Source organism: Echinops telfairi, unplaced genomic scaffold, assembly GCF_000313985.2.
Source record: "Echinops telfairi isolate 266 unplaced genomic scaffold, ASM31398v2 ScPeMD7_23;HRSCAF=83, whole genome shotgun sequence".
Lineage (NCBI taxonomy): Eukaryota > Metazoa > Chordata > Mammalia > Afrosoricida > Tenrecidae > Echinops > Echinops telfairi.
In genome coordinates, this window is record NW_022103920.1 from 70,778,609 (window position 1) to 70,795,404 (window position 16,796).

Below are 16,796 nucleotides of genomic sequence, written 5' to 3' on the forward strand. Positions count from 1 at the left end.
CAATGAATGTACAAATGCGCTTTACACAATTGATGTATGTATGGATTGTGATAAGAGTTGTATGAACCCCTAATAAAATGATTTAAAAAAAATGTTAAGCTAAGATATCAGAAGTAAAAGAGACATAAACCGTTACACTGTAAATATTTTTCATATTTAAAATACTAGAAATTAGGGAAAGGGGTATGGCTTTGAAAGAATATAAGATCTCCAAATTTAAAAACAGAACTTCAAAATTTTTATTTATGATGTCTCAGTAATAAGTGATATATAAAGGGGCCACCATGAGTCAAAGTCCTACTAAAGGACTTCAAATTACTGCGAATAAGACTGTGGAGTCATCAGGAGTAACTGGAAAGCAGAGCTCTGAATAGTTTAAGACAGCAAAATAAATGTTCTTGCTAAATCATAGATATAAATAAGATTCAACAAGTAAAAAAAAAATTCAACAAGTAGCATACAAAAGCATTGAAGAAAAAAAAATTCATATCTTAAAACTCATTCCGACATTGTAAGAGTAAGAATTTCCATCCCGCAATCCCTTTCCTAGTATATTGCCAGTCACTTAGTTCTGGAGTTAACATCACCCTCAGCTACTGTCAAATGCAACCAGTGCTCATTTGGGGCAAAATTCATTATATTTGAAAAAGCAGCGACAACGATAAAAATCAACAGCCGTTTTTACTTGGTGAGACACTCAGTCTCTCATTAGGATGCCATTCTAAGGAAATATGCGTGGCGCATCATAAGTAGATGTTCAGCATGATAAATACAAAAACAAATAACTGCCTGTCACATACACTAAATATACAATTCTGACAGAAAGGTACATATGGATCAGTGAAGCTCGGGGTAGTTATTCTCGATGTTTGAATTCATGAAATGTACATATTCCATGGTATAGTGAGGAGTCTTCTCTGGGGAGCACAAATGTTCAAACACTGGGCTAGTAACCAAAAGGTGGGCACTTTGAACCCACCTGGAGGTTCTTCAGAATATTGCCCTGGCTCTTTTCCCAGCAGGTGAAAACCTCTGAACCCCCATGGAGCAGTTTTACTCCGAATACAAGGAGTCAATGGGAGTGGGAGCTGACCCAAAAGCATGCCGTAACAACAGCAGTGAAATGGTCGCCCCCAAACATGCTTCTTCTGGTGGCTGCTTTGGCTCTTGTTTCAAATACTGTTGCATTCTTATGCAACACTGTAAGTAAGTGTAAGTATAGACATTCAAAATAAGGAAAGAAAGTTAAGAATATTTGGTTCTGCAATTAATCTTCCACGCTCAACCTTTAGACAGATTTACTAACAAATACTGCTTGGCATTTAGTCTAGTAAATTTTCTCACTGCATAACAATATTCTTATTTAATATGGATAAAGCTCAAGCAAAGATGGCAAAGATCACTTTTCTCCAATTAATCTGTTGCTAATTATAGTGTGCGTGAATGGAGAATATTTACTGACTTACTTCCTTTGTGTATCTTCCTAAGTCAAGGTCTAGGAGATGGTGCTCCACTCGGGACAAAATTAAAGAAGGATAAAGGTCAATTGGAAAAGGAAAAGCTGAAGACTCGGGTTGAAATTCATACATTTACTTTCCAGCAAAAATGGAACAGACAAATGGAATATTTTTGTTTCATGTTGTTGGGTGTGTTTGTGTTTTGCTTCCTTGTTTTCGGTTTCTCACATTGGCATAGAGTCTAAAATACCTGCTTTAGGAAGAGAGACCTATGGTAAAGCCAAAAAAAATTGAAAAGGATCTATTAAAGCATATTTTACTAAAATAAGGCGGATACATTTTCCCGACATACTTTATAGTAATTTATGTTTATATTCCTCTACTAATTATGCTTCTTTGCAATATCCACTTTTACATTCAGCTATTACCCTACACTGCCAGCGAGTCGATTCCCAAATCTTTATAGGCGCAGAAAGTCTCATCTTTCTCCCTAGAAGCAGTGGTAGGTTTGAACCTCTGACCTTGTGATTAGAAGGCCAATGCTTACCTGATATCACCACCAGGGCACCTTTCACTTGAAGCACTTAGCAAAGTTAGATGTTATCCTTTATGTATTTCTTGAGTGAGGAAAAGGTGTCACAACATTTTTTGTAGCTTGGACCTGAGAGATCATTAAGTTCCCTCTCATTTTACAGATAGGTAACAAAGGTGGTATGCCCAGTATCTGCCTGGTACTGTAGTGAGCTATGTATTAGGCTTCAATCCACAAGTCGGCAGTTTAAAATCACCTGCTTCTCCGCAAGAGCAAGATGAAGCTTTCTACTCCCCTAAAAAGTTACAAACCCACCGAGCACTCTATGTTAGAAAGAAAAGGCAGTCCGCTGCAGTAACGACAGGCCAAGCCTTGAAAACCCACTCAGGTCTCCAGGAGACTGAACTGACTTGATGGCAGGGAGTTTATTCTTTGTGAAACAATCAAACACCAACTTCTGGCTGGCTGGAAAGGTAGCGACCGCCATAGGGCACTAGGTACTGCCAAGGGAATAGCAGACTGTCTGAGGACAAGTAACCTAATGGAAGCACGTAGAACAAGGCCGGGTTCGAAAGACCTGGGAACGTTTGAAATGTCTTGGGTGTCTCCTAAACAAGAATTGATTCTCAGTGATCTACAACTAGGGATGGCCTTCTCACAGCTGACGAGGAAAGAGAAGTACTAGTCAGTCATTGGAACTGAAAATACAAATACTTCTAGTAGAGTTTATTAAAACTCGGAAATTATGCAGAGCCAAAAAGCTCTTGCTTTTAATCCTCAGGTATGCTTACATAACAAAATGACCATGTATTATTTATCTATTTCAGAAAGATATTGTATCCATCATGTAATTAGTTGTATACGTGTACAATAGAAGAGACCATTCTCAAATGAGATTGCAAAAGAATGAGAGCACTCTCTCTGTACAAGTAAGGGCATGACAGTATGGGCACATGTCTAAGTCCACCCCACCCCCCTCCGGACAGGGCACATGAAGCTATCCATGAATAAACTTCCCCAAAGGCTCCTTTTCCATGCCCTAGTGTGAAGAAGATTACTGGATTCAAATAAAATTATTCAGCCAGTTATTGTTGTAACGGTTGGAAACCGCCATCCAGTCAGCATCTGACTCATGGCAACCCCATGTTACAAGTCAGAGTGGTCCCTCGGGTTTTTGTGATGGTCAAGGTTATGAGAGAAAGAGGAGGCACGCTGCTCTCACAAAGATTTGCTCTCTTGGGAGCGGAAGGAGCAGTCCTGCTGTCCTGTCAGGTTGCTATTGGCTGGACGGACTCAACAGCATGGGGTTGCTTTTGAGGCTCTTTATGGAAAGAGATGCTGGGTTCAGATCGCTAACCTTTCAGTTAGCAGCTGATGGAAAACGACTTGATCAACTCTGAGGCCTTATACTCACATGGCTGGATAGTAACAAAAAATAATGTATCCTAAATATTTATTACCTGAATAGATCAACCTATGGTCTGAATTCGGTAAGGCAAGAACTGCAGTACAAGCATATCATGCAATATGTGAGACAACTAAAAATCAGTGGCTGTCTCTAGAGAGTAGGATTTCAAGAACTTGAGATGCAGGGATATGGAATGATTTTGTTTTATTTTTCATTTTTTTCTCCTGCCCCTTGGATATATTACTTTGAAAAAAATATTTAAATTGTAAATAAGCAAAAGAAAGTAGAAAAAAGTATCAAACAGACCAAAAATACCAGCCAAACATATATATAAGGAAATTTAGATCCTTCAAGAGCTAGGGCTTAGATCTAAGAAAGGTATGACACTATTGATCCTAGATTCATCCTAGAAATGGAGGGTTGGGCCTTATGAATTATATATTTAAATAAGCCTCAAAAACACACACACAATAACATGCCCATATCCTCAAGTCCTGGAAATGGAGTTCCTCCTTGCATGTGTCCTCTCCTTGCAAAAGCAGACATAGGAATGAAAACAGACCACAGCTTCCTGGTAGGGTCATATCCAAATACGTATCCAGGTAATGAAGGGTTCAAAAGGAATCATCATTTTTATGAAGTAAATTTTATGAAGTGCCTGCTGTATACGTAGAAAGAAGCAGAATACAGAAAGATAGCTTAGTCAAAAGGCAGAAAATCAAGATATGAAAATCATGAACAATACAATTTCCCTATTGTAGACAAGTAAAACATCTTACTATAAAGCCAGGGCTTGCATAGACTGGTGTGACTTGTTTTTTACAAACCGGATTTGTTTTAGTAATCTGTTAAAGTATTTTTGCCCCCCACTCTCACACACTGCATTGCAAAAAGATAGTCAATGTGCTGCACTTAGAGATAAACAAATACATTCCTCAGAAAGCTTAGGCTTATATATACTTGAAGAGAGTGGTTTTCCCATGTTATCATGGATTTAAATAGCTAAATTCTCCCCACACTTGTTTGTCTTGATTATGCTGGGATTAGGGACCTGGATTGTATCATAAACATCAGGTAGAGTAGAAAAAAATTTTAAAGATTATTTTCATACATATGAGGGGGCTTCAAAAAGTTGGCTCAAAAGTTCAAAATCTGGCTACCTTTTCTAGGAAAATTAGAACGAAGAGATAATGTCATTTTTCTAGGAACATTTTGAAACTCCCTTATATGTTAGCAAGGAACCTAAATTACATTTCCTCAGTGACATCATCCTAATTAACTTGCATTCTGTGGTGCCTTCTGGTGTGTACACAATGATGGGGGGGGGGGCCCAATAGAGTTAGAAAGATCTATCCTGTTAGCAATTTTGCATAACCCTGGCTGAACCATTAGTAGTTATCCAGGAAATTGCAGAGTGCAAAAATGAGCATCACCTTATCATGTGAATCATGGTAAAGGCTAAAGTGTACTCAAACTCAATGCTGTTCAATCAATTCTGACTTCTAGCAAGCCTGTAGGACATTGTAGAACTGGCTCTGTGGCTTCCCAAGACAGTAAATGTTCACACTAGAAAGACTGCTCTTTCTCCCGTGGACCATCTGGTCATTTTAAATTGCTGACCATGGGGCTCGCAGCCCAGTGTGTAGCCCACTATATACCACTATGGGCTCCTTGAAATGTACTAGTGTAACAAAACTATAACAATCCAGTGAGTCAGCGAACACACAACTTCACAATGAAAAAGAAAATGAGAGGTAGGAGGATGCTAAAAGATTAGTTGTATAAAAGATAAATTATAAGATTGTAATTATATTTACAAAATTCTGGATTATATTTCTTTGAAAAGATAAAGCTTCCCTAAATTCTGATACGCTTTGAATTCCCTAACAAACGTAACACTTCTTCTAGACTAAAACGTACCCTAAAATAATTCTAATTTTTCAGCAGCATACCAAAGTGATGAAAATATTTGTTTCTAAGAAACAACAACAAACATTGTAACATGCAGAAGTTCCCCTTACACCTCACTCGTTTCCTAGGATGGACCTTTAAGGAGTTTTTTGGTTATTTTATTTGTTTTTAACAGCTGCTTCAAAGTTTAGCATCCTTCAAAGATTAGCAAGTTATAATGTGACATCATTGGACTCCATGTTTCTAATTAAAATATTTTGCAGCTCAAGGCAATTTTAGAAAATACCCAACATTATGATGACCTACATTTTCATAAATTGTAGAGGTCTTTCTCTAATTCATATACATATGAAGGGGTTTCAAAAAGTCCATGAGGAAAAAACACAATTAAAAGGCAATAGAGAATTTCCATAAAATACTTGGAGCCCCTTGTTTATTTATACAGTTTACAGTCAAATGTCCATTCTGTAACACAGTGTTGTACAGAACTTTGCTGTCCATTCACCTAACCTGCATTTAGCAAAGGGAGCAAGCAAAAGTAGCATCAAGTTATTTGATTTAGGTATGTATGGAAATTGAATTATTCACATTTGAAAAAAAGAGTCTGGTAGAATTTATACAAGGAGAATATAAAATGTATTTCCATTCCTTGAGAGAAAATCGCTCTGCCACAAGAAGCAAATGTTAGGGGCCCCTAACATTTGTAAAAGGCACTTAGAAGACAACCTCAGTTCCAGTATTTGATAACCTGTCTATGGAGAAATCCTTGTTTATAAGATAATCCTAACCCTCTATTCCTTTCAAATTCATTTTTCTTCTTGTTTCTTCAGTGGATACTCAAATTAGCTGGACACCATCATCTGAACAATAGTCCATTATGTCTTAGAAAATGTGAAATAAAGTAACTCTCCATGTTTTAAAATATTCTTTCAGATTTATTGTTAGCTTTACTTATATGTTCTCTTTAGAAATAGCATGTTTTTTTCAAACGGGTCAGCATCGTATTTGTGACTTTTCATCCTGTGACTTGCTTGCTTGCTGCTGCAAAGATTCTAAGTCTTCAAGTGTGCTGAGCAGCACTGGTCCACAGGGTGTGTGACCTTTCAAAAGCAGATCACCAGGCCTGTAGCCGGAGGGGGCTCTGGATGAGTTAGAACTGACAGCATGTGGCATAGCAGTCAAGTGGACCCCAGGGACTCCTGATTTTCCACTAATTTTAGTGAAATGAAAATATATCATTCTGAAATGTTTGATGAAGTTTTCATAGTTTTAACATGGTCCTTACCCCCAACCCCCCACAAGAATGAAGCATGTTTCAGTTATAAGAATGGAATTAGGACAGTAAGCAAACTTAGAAATTAATAACCATTAAGAAGCTGATCATGATTATGATGATAATTTTACATGCAAGTTATGCTGGAAATGACATGGCCAGTGAATAGGAATTTCAGTCTTGTGGAAGGAAGGCACATACCTCAGATATTATAATAAGTACAGAAAGATCCACAGGTACAGAGAATCCAACAACTAACCCTTCAGGGTAGCGGTGACAAGAAAAGTTCAAGAAGGACTTTAATGACTGAGGAGGCACGAAGACGTTCACGAGGATTCAACACGGATGTAAAAGTAAACTGAAATGAACGAGAAAGCCAACGAGTTTGAAAACAGCTCCATCGATGTGGAGAACTGCAATAATGGAGTCTGTCCGCAGCCCAGAAAGGTGCTGGCCTGACAGGAGTTGGTGCTGCAAAGACAGGCAAGGCCCAGCTTACGGAACCTTTCCTTTAAATAACGGCAACTTTATCCAAAGGAAACCTCAGGAGAAAAGAGCGTGCTAGTTTTGTGTTAGTGCCTATCACCATTGTAGAGGTGGAAAAAAGAAGGGAATCCCGAAAGCAAGACTACCGATCCCAACTTCAATTGGTGGACAATGTAGGAAGAACACAAACAGAGCACAGGCCATGAAAATAAGATGTGTGTTGGGGGAAGGAACCATGCGGTAAGCAACTGGAACTACATGGTAAAGAACTGAATGTGACCAACAAGTAAACCTTAAGCATCCCTTGCTCTCTGACAGAATGCATTGAAAAGCAGACTAATGCAGATGTCGGTTCAAATTTAACACCTCACTTACCATTTGTTCTCGTTGTGACCCATTTTAAATCTGTTCTCATGTTTGCTCTTTCCTGTTATCTTTTCTGTGTTTATTTTACTACTGTCATGGAGTTGTTGTTCTTTGTTTATTGTTTTTAGGTCTTTCCCTTTGTGAAACTCAGATTAGAAAAATTTATAGCGACAGTAACTGGATTAATTTCTTTTTTAGATTATGGAAGATGAGGTTGCGGTGGGGATGGAGAGCTAATGATAATGAGTACAACGAAGAAGAAAATGTTCTAAAAGTGATTGTAGTGATGATTGCACAACTCTTTTTAATATGGTTAAACTATTGAACTTTATGATATGTGAATTATGTCAATAAGATTGCTAAATTGTTTTTTAAAAAGACTAAATCTCAGGTTTAAGGCTTGTGTGATGATGTCATTAATTTAGCCAGGCAACAGGAAGAAAAGAGAAATATTAGTCGTAAAAACCAGCCATTTAGATATTGGACTTGGCGAACATGTACTGTCGGTGGCACACCATACTGAAGTTCCGGATAATTACATAAATCCTGTTTCGTATGACGCATAGCTGACAGCCCAGGGGTGAGTTCAGATATAAGGTTTTTTTTTCTAATTTTCACACACATCCTAGAGGTGGGGTTTGTGAAGATTTACAAAAGGCAGTAGCCGAGGAAAGGCCAAATTGGAAAGAGCAACATAGGGCTAAAACCCCTTGAGTTCCACCAGTCACATTTGAAATGTGCCAAGCCAATGTGGTTGGTGCTTACTCTGTCAGAAAGCACAGTTATAAATCATGTACATAATCATAAAAAACTCACTAGTATAGAGCACATAAGTTATGAGGTACATTTTAGGGGGTAGAAAAAAGTGTAGGGTCACCCCAAACAAAGAAACTCGGGCGTCCGTGTGCTTACTTGCTAATCTGTTGTGAATATTTTCACAATATTTTCAAAAATTCTACTTCTAGGCATAGGTGGCCTCTATCTCTCTTCCAACCCCATAGCATCTTCCTGCAGAAGCGCAGCCTCTTTTCATATTTACAATCCCTGCCAGGAATGGAGTGCCCATTAGGGAAGGTAAGCACAAGCCTCTTTGTGCTGACTTACTTATCTGTAGTGAACATCTTCATGGGAAATCCATGTGTGAAATGCTCAGTACAGATTAGTGAGTGAGCACAAGTAAACTCATGCTGACCTTGCATATTGGGTTGTCTGCCCCTAGGCAGAACCCAGGTAAAAAAAGGTGTGCGCAGAGAATGGGAAGAAGACTGGTAAAATGGGAAGGAAAAATCAAAGCAATAAATTGTCTGCATTTGGGGATGGGGGTGGGGATAGCAATCACTGTGGTCAAGAGAAGAGAAACTTCAAGAAAAAATAGTCAAGAAAAACATAAGGTAAACACACTTGATTCTAGGCCCAATCTAAAAACAATCCATTCTTATGACATGGTTCTGCTCGATAGTCTCAGGAAGAAATCGCCGAAGATTTGGGGGCTATAGAAAAGTGCAGTAAAGAAACCACATGGTTATCAGAAAGAATTACATTTGGAGTCTTAAGGCTTGTCTTTAAACAAACAGTTAGCTAAGGGAGGTGTCAACTAATTCCACATAGAAGAAGCACACAATCCTCTGTGATCCAAAGATTACATATAATAAAATCAAAATTCAAAGGACGGAACAGTATCAGTGCTTAAATTCTGAACACCTAGTTTGCACAAGGTTATGGATGACAGTGTAAATCCAAATTCCGTCCCTGGATGGATGACGTTTCCAGTGAATTCCCTCTGGATATAGTGCAGGGCTGTGAATAGCTTTGTTGTCAAACAGAGAGGATGGTAAAGATGACTGTGGTGGATGTAGTTAGGTTAAAATGTAACACCTTATCATTTGATCTCCATTTTGACCCATTTTAAAGTTGTTTCTGTTCTTACTATATTCTGCTTTCTTTTCAATCAAGATTTTTCTCGACTTTATTTTGTCCTTGTTGTTGGTTCTTTTTGGGTTTTTTTTGTTTGTTTGCTTCCTGTTAGTATTTTAAATGATGCTCTGTATATGGAATCCATAATAACTAAATCGATAGGGACAGTAAATGGATTAATAGTCACCTAAGGGCATGGCAGATGAGGTTGGGGGAAAATAAGGTGTTAACAGTGAATACAGGGGAAAATGATCTGAAATTAATTTCTATAGATGTGCAATGACCTTGTTAAGACTAACTCTCCCACTTAAATGACAGGTTGAGGCTTTAGAATGGGCACAACATACTTCACAGGAAGGACAGTGCTGGAAATGTGACCAGTCTCTTCCCATTCTTTAATCAACATGCATAGGCCACGCACAGTCACGTGCCTTCTGAATAATATTCTAAAAATCTCTCATTAAGGGAGAGATCGATGCTAAAGAGATGACTCAAGAGCATGTGACAACTGCAGCCCAACATCAAATAGCATGCAAAATTCGCTTCTCAAATAAAAAATTAAAAAAAATCAAGCTGAACTAAACATGTCTAAAGGGAGAGAATATGGAAGAAACCACACTCCCCTGGAAACCCGAGACACTATAGACACCAGACGCAGAAGAAGAGAGAATTGCTCTCAAATATCTGGTATTCAAAGTAATGAAATTTGTAGAATATTTATGATGCTAAAGGGTGAAAACTTGGGTTTGTTAAGTTCAATTAGCAGGAACCCTGGTGGTGGAGTGTTCACTCATAACCATAAAGTCAGCAGTTCAAACCCTTAAGTGTACCTCTTGATGGTAGCATGTTAATATATTAGGCACCTCTTTCTTGTTGGCTCCTGTGAACTGTCTGTAGTCTTAGAAAACATACCAGGTATGAGGTTTTAAATGTTGCTAAGTGAACAAACATATATTAAGCCAGCTTCACAGTTGTGACAGCTATACACTTTTCTGTACTATTTGCAACTCATGTCAAGAGTTGCAGTTAGTTGGTGGAATAGCAAAGCATAAATATCAGAAGGAATCTTGAAGCAACCATGTCTGCCCAGACAAAATGCTCACTCTGGAGTTCAGTGCAGGGGAACCACTCCACAAGAATCCTGTGACCGCAAGAATAACGATGTGACCAACCGGGAGACAGAGAATTTGAAGCTAAAAACTAAACCACAGCAGTTGATAGTTCATGCCTCAATGTAAACGAGTACAGTGAACTACCCATTGTTTGTTCCAAGATTGTTTATAACTTATACAATACATAATGTCTTATGGGTTTTAATTACTGACGGCAAAGCAGGACACCACCATTTCTCCCATCAGCATCCAGACTTTTCCTCGTGAACATAATGGAAAACTGGGAAGAAGCAATCCTGCACTCATGTCTACCCTCTGCTTGCTGTCCAGAGAGATTTACCCAATACGTATAGAGCACAGGGCCATTTCTCAGATCGGTTTTCTTTGGCTACTATTTAGAACTTGGCCTAGACCATACGCGTGTTCGGTTGATGCCACGCCCAGCCAAATAAAATCATCCAGGACTGTAGGCTAAAAGGCACTGGCAAGATGCAAACACAGCCCCGAGAGGTGAAAGCAACCAAAGAGATAAAAAGAAGGAAAAAGAGAACTACAAGAGAGGAGTCAGACTATACTTACAACTTTCAGCCTGATAATCTGGCACAAACTGCTCATCATTGTCAGGTACCTGAGCTGCAGAAAGAGAAAAACATATATTAAGAAAGAAACTGTCCAGGAATAAGGAATCTCAAGAAAGATCTTTGTGGGTTGAGAGCAAACCTATGATGATTGTTTGCCAATGACTTCCTGTTTCAAAACGGGTAATTCAGCAATACTTGGGAGAAGAAATAAGAATCAGGGATGCCAACGAGAGCCAACTAGGAAATGTACAAGTGTGTGGTTTTGGGTTCACAATGGAACGGTGGCAATTGTATTGCATCTTGCCAGGTGGAAATAGAAGAAAAACACAAAATAAAAAATAAAAATAAAAAGCTTGAGGTTTTCTGTTAACTCCAGGATCTTTTATTAAGGATGGAATACAAAGGGTATTTCAAATGACCAACTTCCAGTGTTTAAGAAGCTCAGCTAAATTACGTATACAAGTCTTTTAAATGCCATACCGTGTTCATCAGCCCCCCTCTGCTGATTTAGAAATAACTGCTTTGGGTATGTTCAGTCTACCACAAGTTGGACTACTGTTCTGTAACAAGGGTTTCCTTATGTTAGATGGAGATATGCTGCAAAATGTTTAAGATTAAATAACAGTCTTCAGTGATGATGACCATATACAATAAAAACATTAAATAATGCATTCCACTTTATTATTCAAAATATTTTCCTGTGACTTCTCAGCACTAACAAAAAGAATATAATTGCTTCATCAGTGCTAATGTCAAACAACTTCCCTACTTATAGCAAAGAAAAAAAACCCTGAAAAGCAGGACTTACCTGCATTTGGCAGCAATTAAAACAAAAGCTGGCTATTTTACATACATAATATTTTCATCACAGTCGACTTAGACATCACAATAATCTATTCCCAACTTAGACATCACAATAATCTATTCCCAACTGACCGAATATTACTGAAAGCAGTGTTCCCCTGAATACTTACTGGTAAGTACACAAAACTATATAAAATCAATATTAGCTTACTTTTATTATGTAAAAATATTAGTTATCATCCTTCACCTATGTTCTGATTTAGTAATAACTTACTAGTATTATATTGTACTTTTTTGGGGGGGACACAAGCAAGTCACATTAAAACAGATGTCAATGGGGGGGAGAAGCAGGGGTGTGATCTCTTTTGTATAGAAATTCTTTCTCTTTTTCAACTTTTTATTGTGAATTTGCTGAAGGTTTACAGAGCAGAAAATCAGTTTTATAGTCAACATTTAATACACATTTTTTTCCCAACTCGTCCATTGTAATCCCCTCAGTACGTCTTCCCTGTGTCTCCTGTTTCCATTACTTCTTCTTTCCTAAGTCTCTGGACTTAGTCCTTGGGGAAATGCTGCCTGTGGGTCTCAATGGTTGATTGTTCTAATGAGTTTGTACCTCCCTAGTGTTAGCATTCACCTTACAGACCTGTCTATTGTTTGCCTGAAAATGAGCCAAGGGTCCAAGGCCTGAAGGCTGATTAAAGGACTTGTTTTATGGGGTGGTATTTGTTTTGTATTGCTGGGGGTGGGGATTGCTTCCCACTAGTCTCTATTCAACCAGTAAGTGGAAATTCTTTTTAAAATAAATAGTGTCTTGAAAAAATTTCAGATAAGCAACTGACTAGGCTAAGAAAAAAAATCTATATAAAAAGTTATTCGGTTACTGAACTGTACAAGAAAAAAATCCATATAAAAAGTCATTCTGTTACTGAATTGTAGTACAGTACTGAAATGTACTGAATTGTACAATTCTACATGCAGAATTGTCATTTGTTTGTGGTTGTTCTTATCTAATAGTATTTTGACAATCAGTGGCTATATAAAATGTATGTTATATTATCAGTAGCATATAAGTGTCCAATGATACCACACTAGATGGCCTATTATATGTAGTTTGACATCCAACTGTGCCCTAACAACTTTTTCCTACACATCAATACTGCAGCATACTAAAGACACACTATGCTCCCTGCCACGCAATAAAGGTAAACAACTGAATACTGCCTCGAGTTATAACTCATGCCTATTTGATGAGACTAGGCTATAAGGTTACATACATTTTCCCTCATCATAATCCACTAGTGTTTGATACTGTGGATAAAAAACGTATTAATCAAGCCAACGTGAAATCATAGTTCTACCACTAACCGGGCGCTTATGTTTTTTGGATATGTTACGTAACTTTGCTTCACTGAACTGAATTTCACTCAGAAGTTGAATAATGACAATGTGAGAATGGAATAAAATAGGATAAACACAATGCCAGATACAATGGCAGTGCTCAGTAACTTTTACAAAGCTTCTTCTTTCCAGCTCACCACCATCATTTTTAAACTAAAACTACCCAACTGCAATCATTGTAATGCATAATTAGTGTCTAACTTCTAATGAATGATATAGAAAGAACGAAATATAATAGCTAAACCCATACATAGCATTGTCCTACAAATTAGCATATTTTTGACATTGTATTTTGTTTTACTTAAATTGATAAATAAATGAAGTGTGTGTGTGTGTGTGTATGTGTGTGTGTGTGGCAATGGATAGGCAGAATTGAGTACTGCACATTGTGTTTCTCCCATCATACCTACATGTTTTGATTCTCCACTAAATTTAAAGCTAAATAGATATAAGTATTGAGATGCAAAATTATCAGCCAAAGCAATTATTATGCTTTATAAAAACTAACATTTACAAGAATCAATTAAATTGTAATATCCTTTATGGGAATAGTTAAAAATAGCTGGTGAGTAACAAAAGTATATTTGTAACTGAATCTACTGCTATGAATGTCCAAAAGGCCAGATCTTTTTTCTTACTGTATCACAGGACAAAGTTGCAATTACATGATATATAAAAGGAGCCTCGAAGAGTTTGTGTAAAGATAGAATGAAAAAATCGTGCAATTTTTCCACAAACTTTCGAGGCCCCTGGTGTACCACTGCTGGAAAGGCATAGCAATGATTGATGGATGTGTATGTGCATTTGGGGGAAGGGCGGGGGCTGGGGGTGGGGCGGCAAACTTTAGAAGACGGACTTTGATTAGAAGTTATACTTAACAAATATACAAGAAATAGCTGCACACACAATTTGTAAAAAGAGTAAGAAAATGAATTGCTATTTCTGTTCCAAATCCTTAACATACCGAATAAGTACTTCACACGTTTGTCTGCACATATTATAGATATTTAACAAAAAAACATGATGCACATTTTCACAGAAGCTGATCTTAAGGAACGGAATAGACCAAATGAAGCAGCATTGTACTTAAATAGACAAAGGCTTAAGTCTACCTCTAATTTCAAGCTAGACAAAAAGGAAAGCAGTTAACTACAAACACAAGTTGGATCTAGGCAAGGAAAATATGAGAGAGCATTGCTGCACTTGTACCACACATTTCTTGTTCTTTCAACAGCGAACAATCATTTTGTGAAGGAGCAAATTGCCCAAGCCCCCAAACTCACTGTCATTGAGCTGATTCCCACTAAGAGCAACCCTGAAAATTTGAGACAAGTCACATTAACTCCAAAGTTGCAAACTAACCATAGAAGTTAGCCCTAAAGCTTTTTTTTCACTTCTGTGTTATAAACTATGCTTGAAAAGATCACCTTCAAAAATGAAAATGTTTTCCTCACACGATGCAATCAAAGAGGAAAAGAAGGATAAGGGGAAAGTATATACCAAAAGACCAATAAAAGGCTTTCAAGAAGATTAAGCATGTGGGTTTTATTGGTAATAGCTGGAGCAGCTCTATCAGTTCATTGCGCATTAATAGACGAGCGGCCATCTAGGCTCTGGATCTCAGCTCTAAAAGGGCAGTATCTGCACTCTCAGCTATTTGTTTTATGGAGATTATTATCCAAAGGGTTTGTTTTTCGTTCCCCCTCCCACCCCCTTTTTAAAACTACATATGTTAGGAAAGAAATCCATAAAAATATTAATCATGAATAGAATTCTCGAATCTTATTTTTCTGATTTCCCTATCATTTACTAACTAGCATTTTTGGGGGGAAGTGAGACTGGGTGACTTTTAAACACAGCCTGGCTTTATTTTAGGCCTATTTTTAGTTTTCAAATTAAATAGTCATTACTTAAAAGGTTACATTTTTAAATACTTTACAAGTTTGGCTTGCAAGCCAACTTTTTCTTAGAAACTACGATGCTGTGAGGTTTTCTTTTAAATCAAAGGAAAAATGAAAGAAATTGCAAATAAAATAAATGTCACATTAAAAGGGGTTAAAATTTAATTAAAACCAGTTCTATCCACCATAACAATGACCCGGAGCCAAACAAGGCAGAAGATGTATGAGTCATTCTTTCTGCCCGTGAATGAGACAGCTGATCTTCTCAGCAATTCCTCAAGACAAGCAGGCAGTTCTGGAGTTCTGCCTCCATTCACAAAAACACAGTCCAGCCAGAGCCATGTGGCCCAACCGCAAATCTTTTCATGTCACACCCTTCCGAAAAGCTAAAGCAAGTAAACTTGAACTTGCAATATAAACACGCCAATTTTATTGCTCTGCCTCAAATACAGCTCAGACCCATTAAGGAACACATTTAGATAAAGGACACGTTTACAAAAGTCCTTATTTAGATAGGTAGGTAATTAAACCAGTCCTCCTATCTAGGGTACCTTGCAAAGGAAGCTTCAATATGCAGAACAAGGAGAGAAGAAAGGAGAGAGGAACATGAACAAAGGGGGAAGTCATTAAAGAAATGTCTTTTTCTTGCCTTTTATTCAACGTTTCTTTACCATTTGATCATGGTTTTTCTCCCTCAACTTTCAAGCATCTCACTTTGAATCAAAGGGTTAGAAATAAGCTTCTCTGAAGAAATATAGTACATATTTTAAGTAAAATAGTTTGAGAAAAATCAGCCTTCTTCAACCAGTGGTTCTCTGTTTAATCTGAAAATAAAGCTTCAGGCCATGGAACAACATAATCATGAGTCCACTAAGCCAGGTTTTATATCACATCCGCGTTTGACATTAAAATTATTGTACCAATGTGTAAGCATTAATTAATGCACAAGTATAAACACACTTAAGCACACAAAAAGGGGGGCTATTTCCCCATGACAGAAGCCTCTCTAATACTTGATAAATGTATTGCTTCTATCAATTCTAAAAGAAAATGAAAGAAGAGGTGAAGTTTTCGATATCTTGGGTTTCATTTCTGAACTTGAAATTGATCTGCAGAACTTGAACATTTAAGCGTACTTCAGGTCCAACTGGTTATGTCCAACCAAATAGTCTGCCTATGCTACAGAGGTTCTAACTATATAGTCTTTTCATTCATTTGTTTTAATTACAATATTTTATGCAGGTAAAAAGGAAATCAAGTAGTATTACAAAATGCAAACATTATACATTAGGACAGCTCAGCACAACTGATTAACATTTATTAGGATCCTCTGCAAAAACTATATTTCTAATTTGAAATCTAATGTTCCTTGCTTAAACCACTTTTCTCTCTTACATATAGACCCTAGATAAGAAAATACTTCTGCAAGGCCAGGGAGTATTTTGAAATAAATACATTTACTGTACTTGTTATCATTAAATCAAGTCAAATTGAGAAATCATTCTTTTGTACATTAAAGAAGTTCCTACTGCAACAGAAGTCTGGTAGTCCCCTTCACACACACACACACACACACACACACACACACACAAACACACACACATGATGTTTGCTCAATTCAAAAGTATTTTATGGGCTTCTGCAACTTAA

General features: G+C 37.4%; 1 protein-coding gene across 6 annotated transcripts in view; it reads right to left on the reverse strand.

Moving 5' to 3' along the window:
• Nucleotides 1-16,796, reverse strand: part of ETV1 (ETS variant transcription factor 1) — a 104,980-nt gene that overhangs the window by 80,162 nt on the left and 8,022 nt on the right. For all 6 annotated transcript variants that reach the window (XM_045288694.1, XM_045288692.1, XM_045288693.1 and 3 more), the window contains one exon: nt 11,039-11,092. In XM_045288694.1, the coding sequence (XP_045144629.1) occupies nt 11,039-11,092 (54 nt within the window). The remainder of the gene's footprint in view (nt 1-11,038; nt 11,093-16,796) is intronic.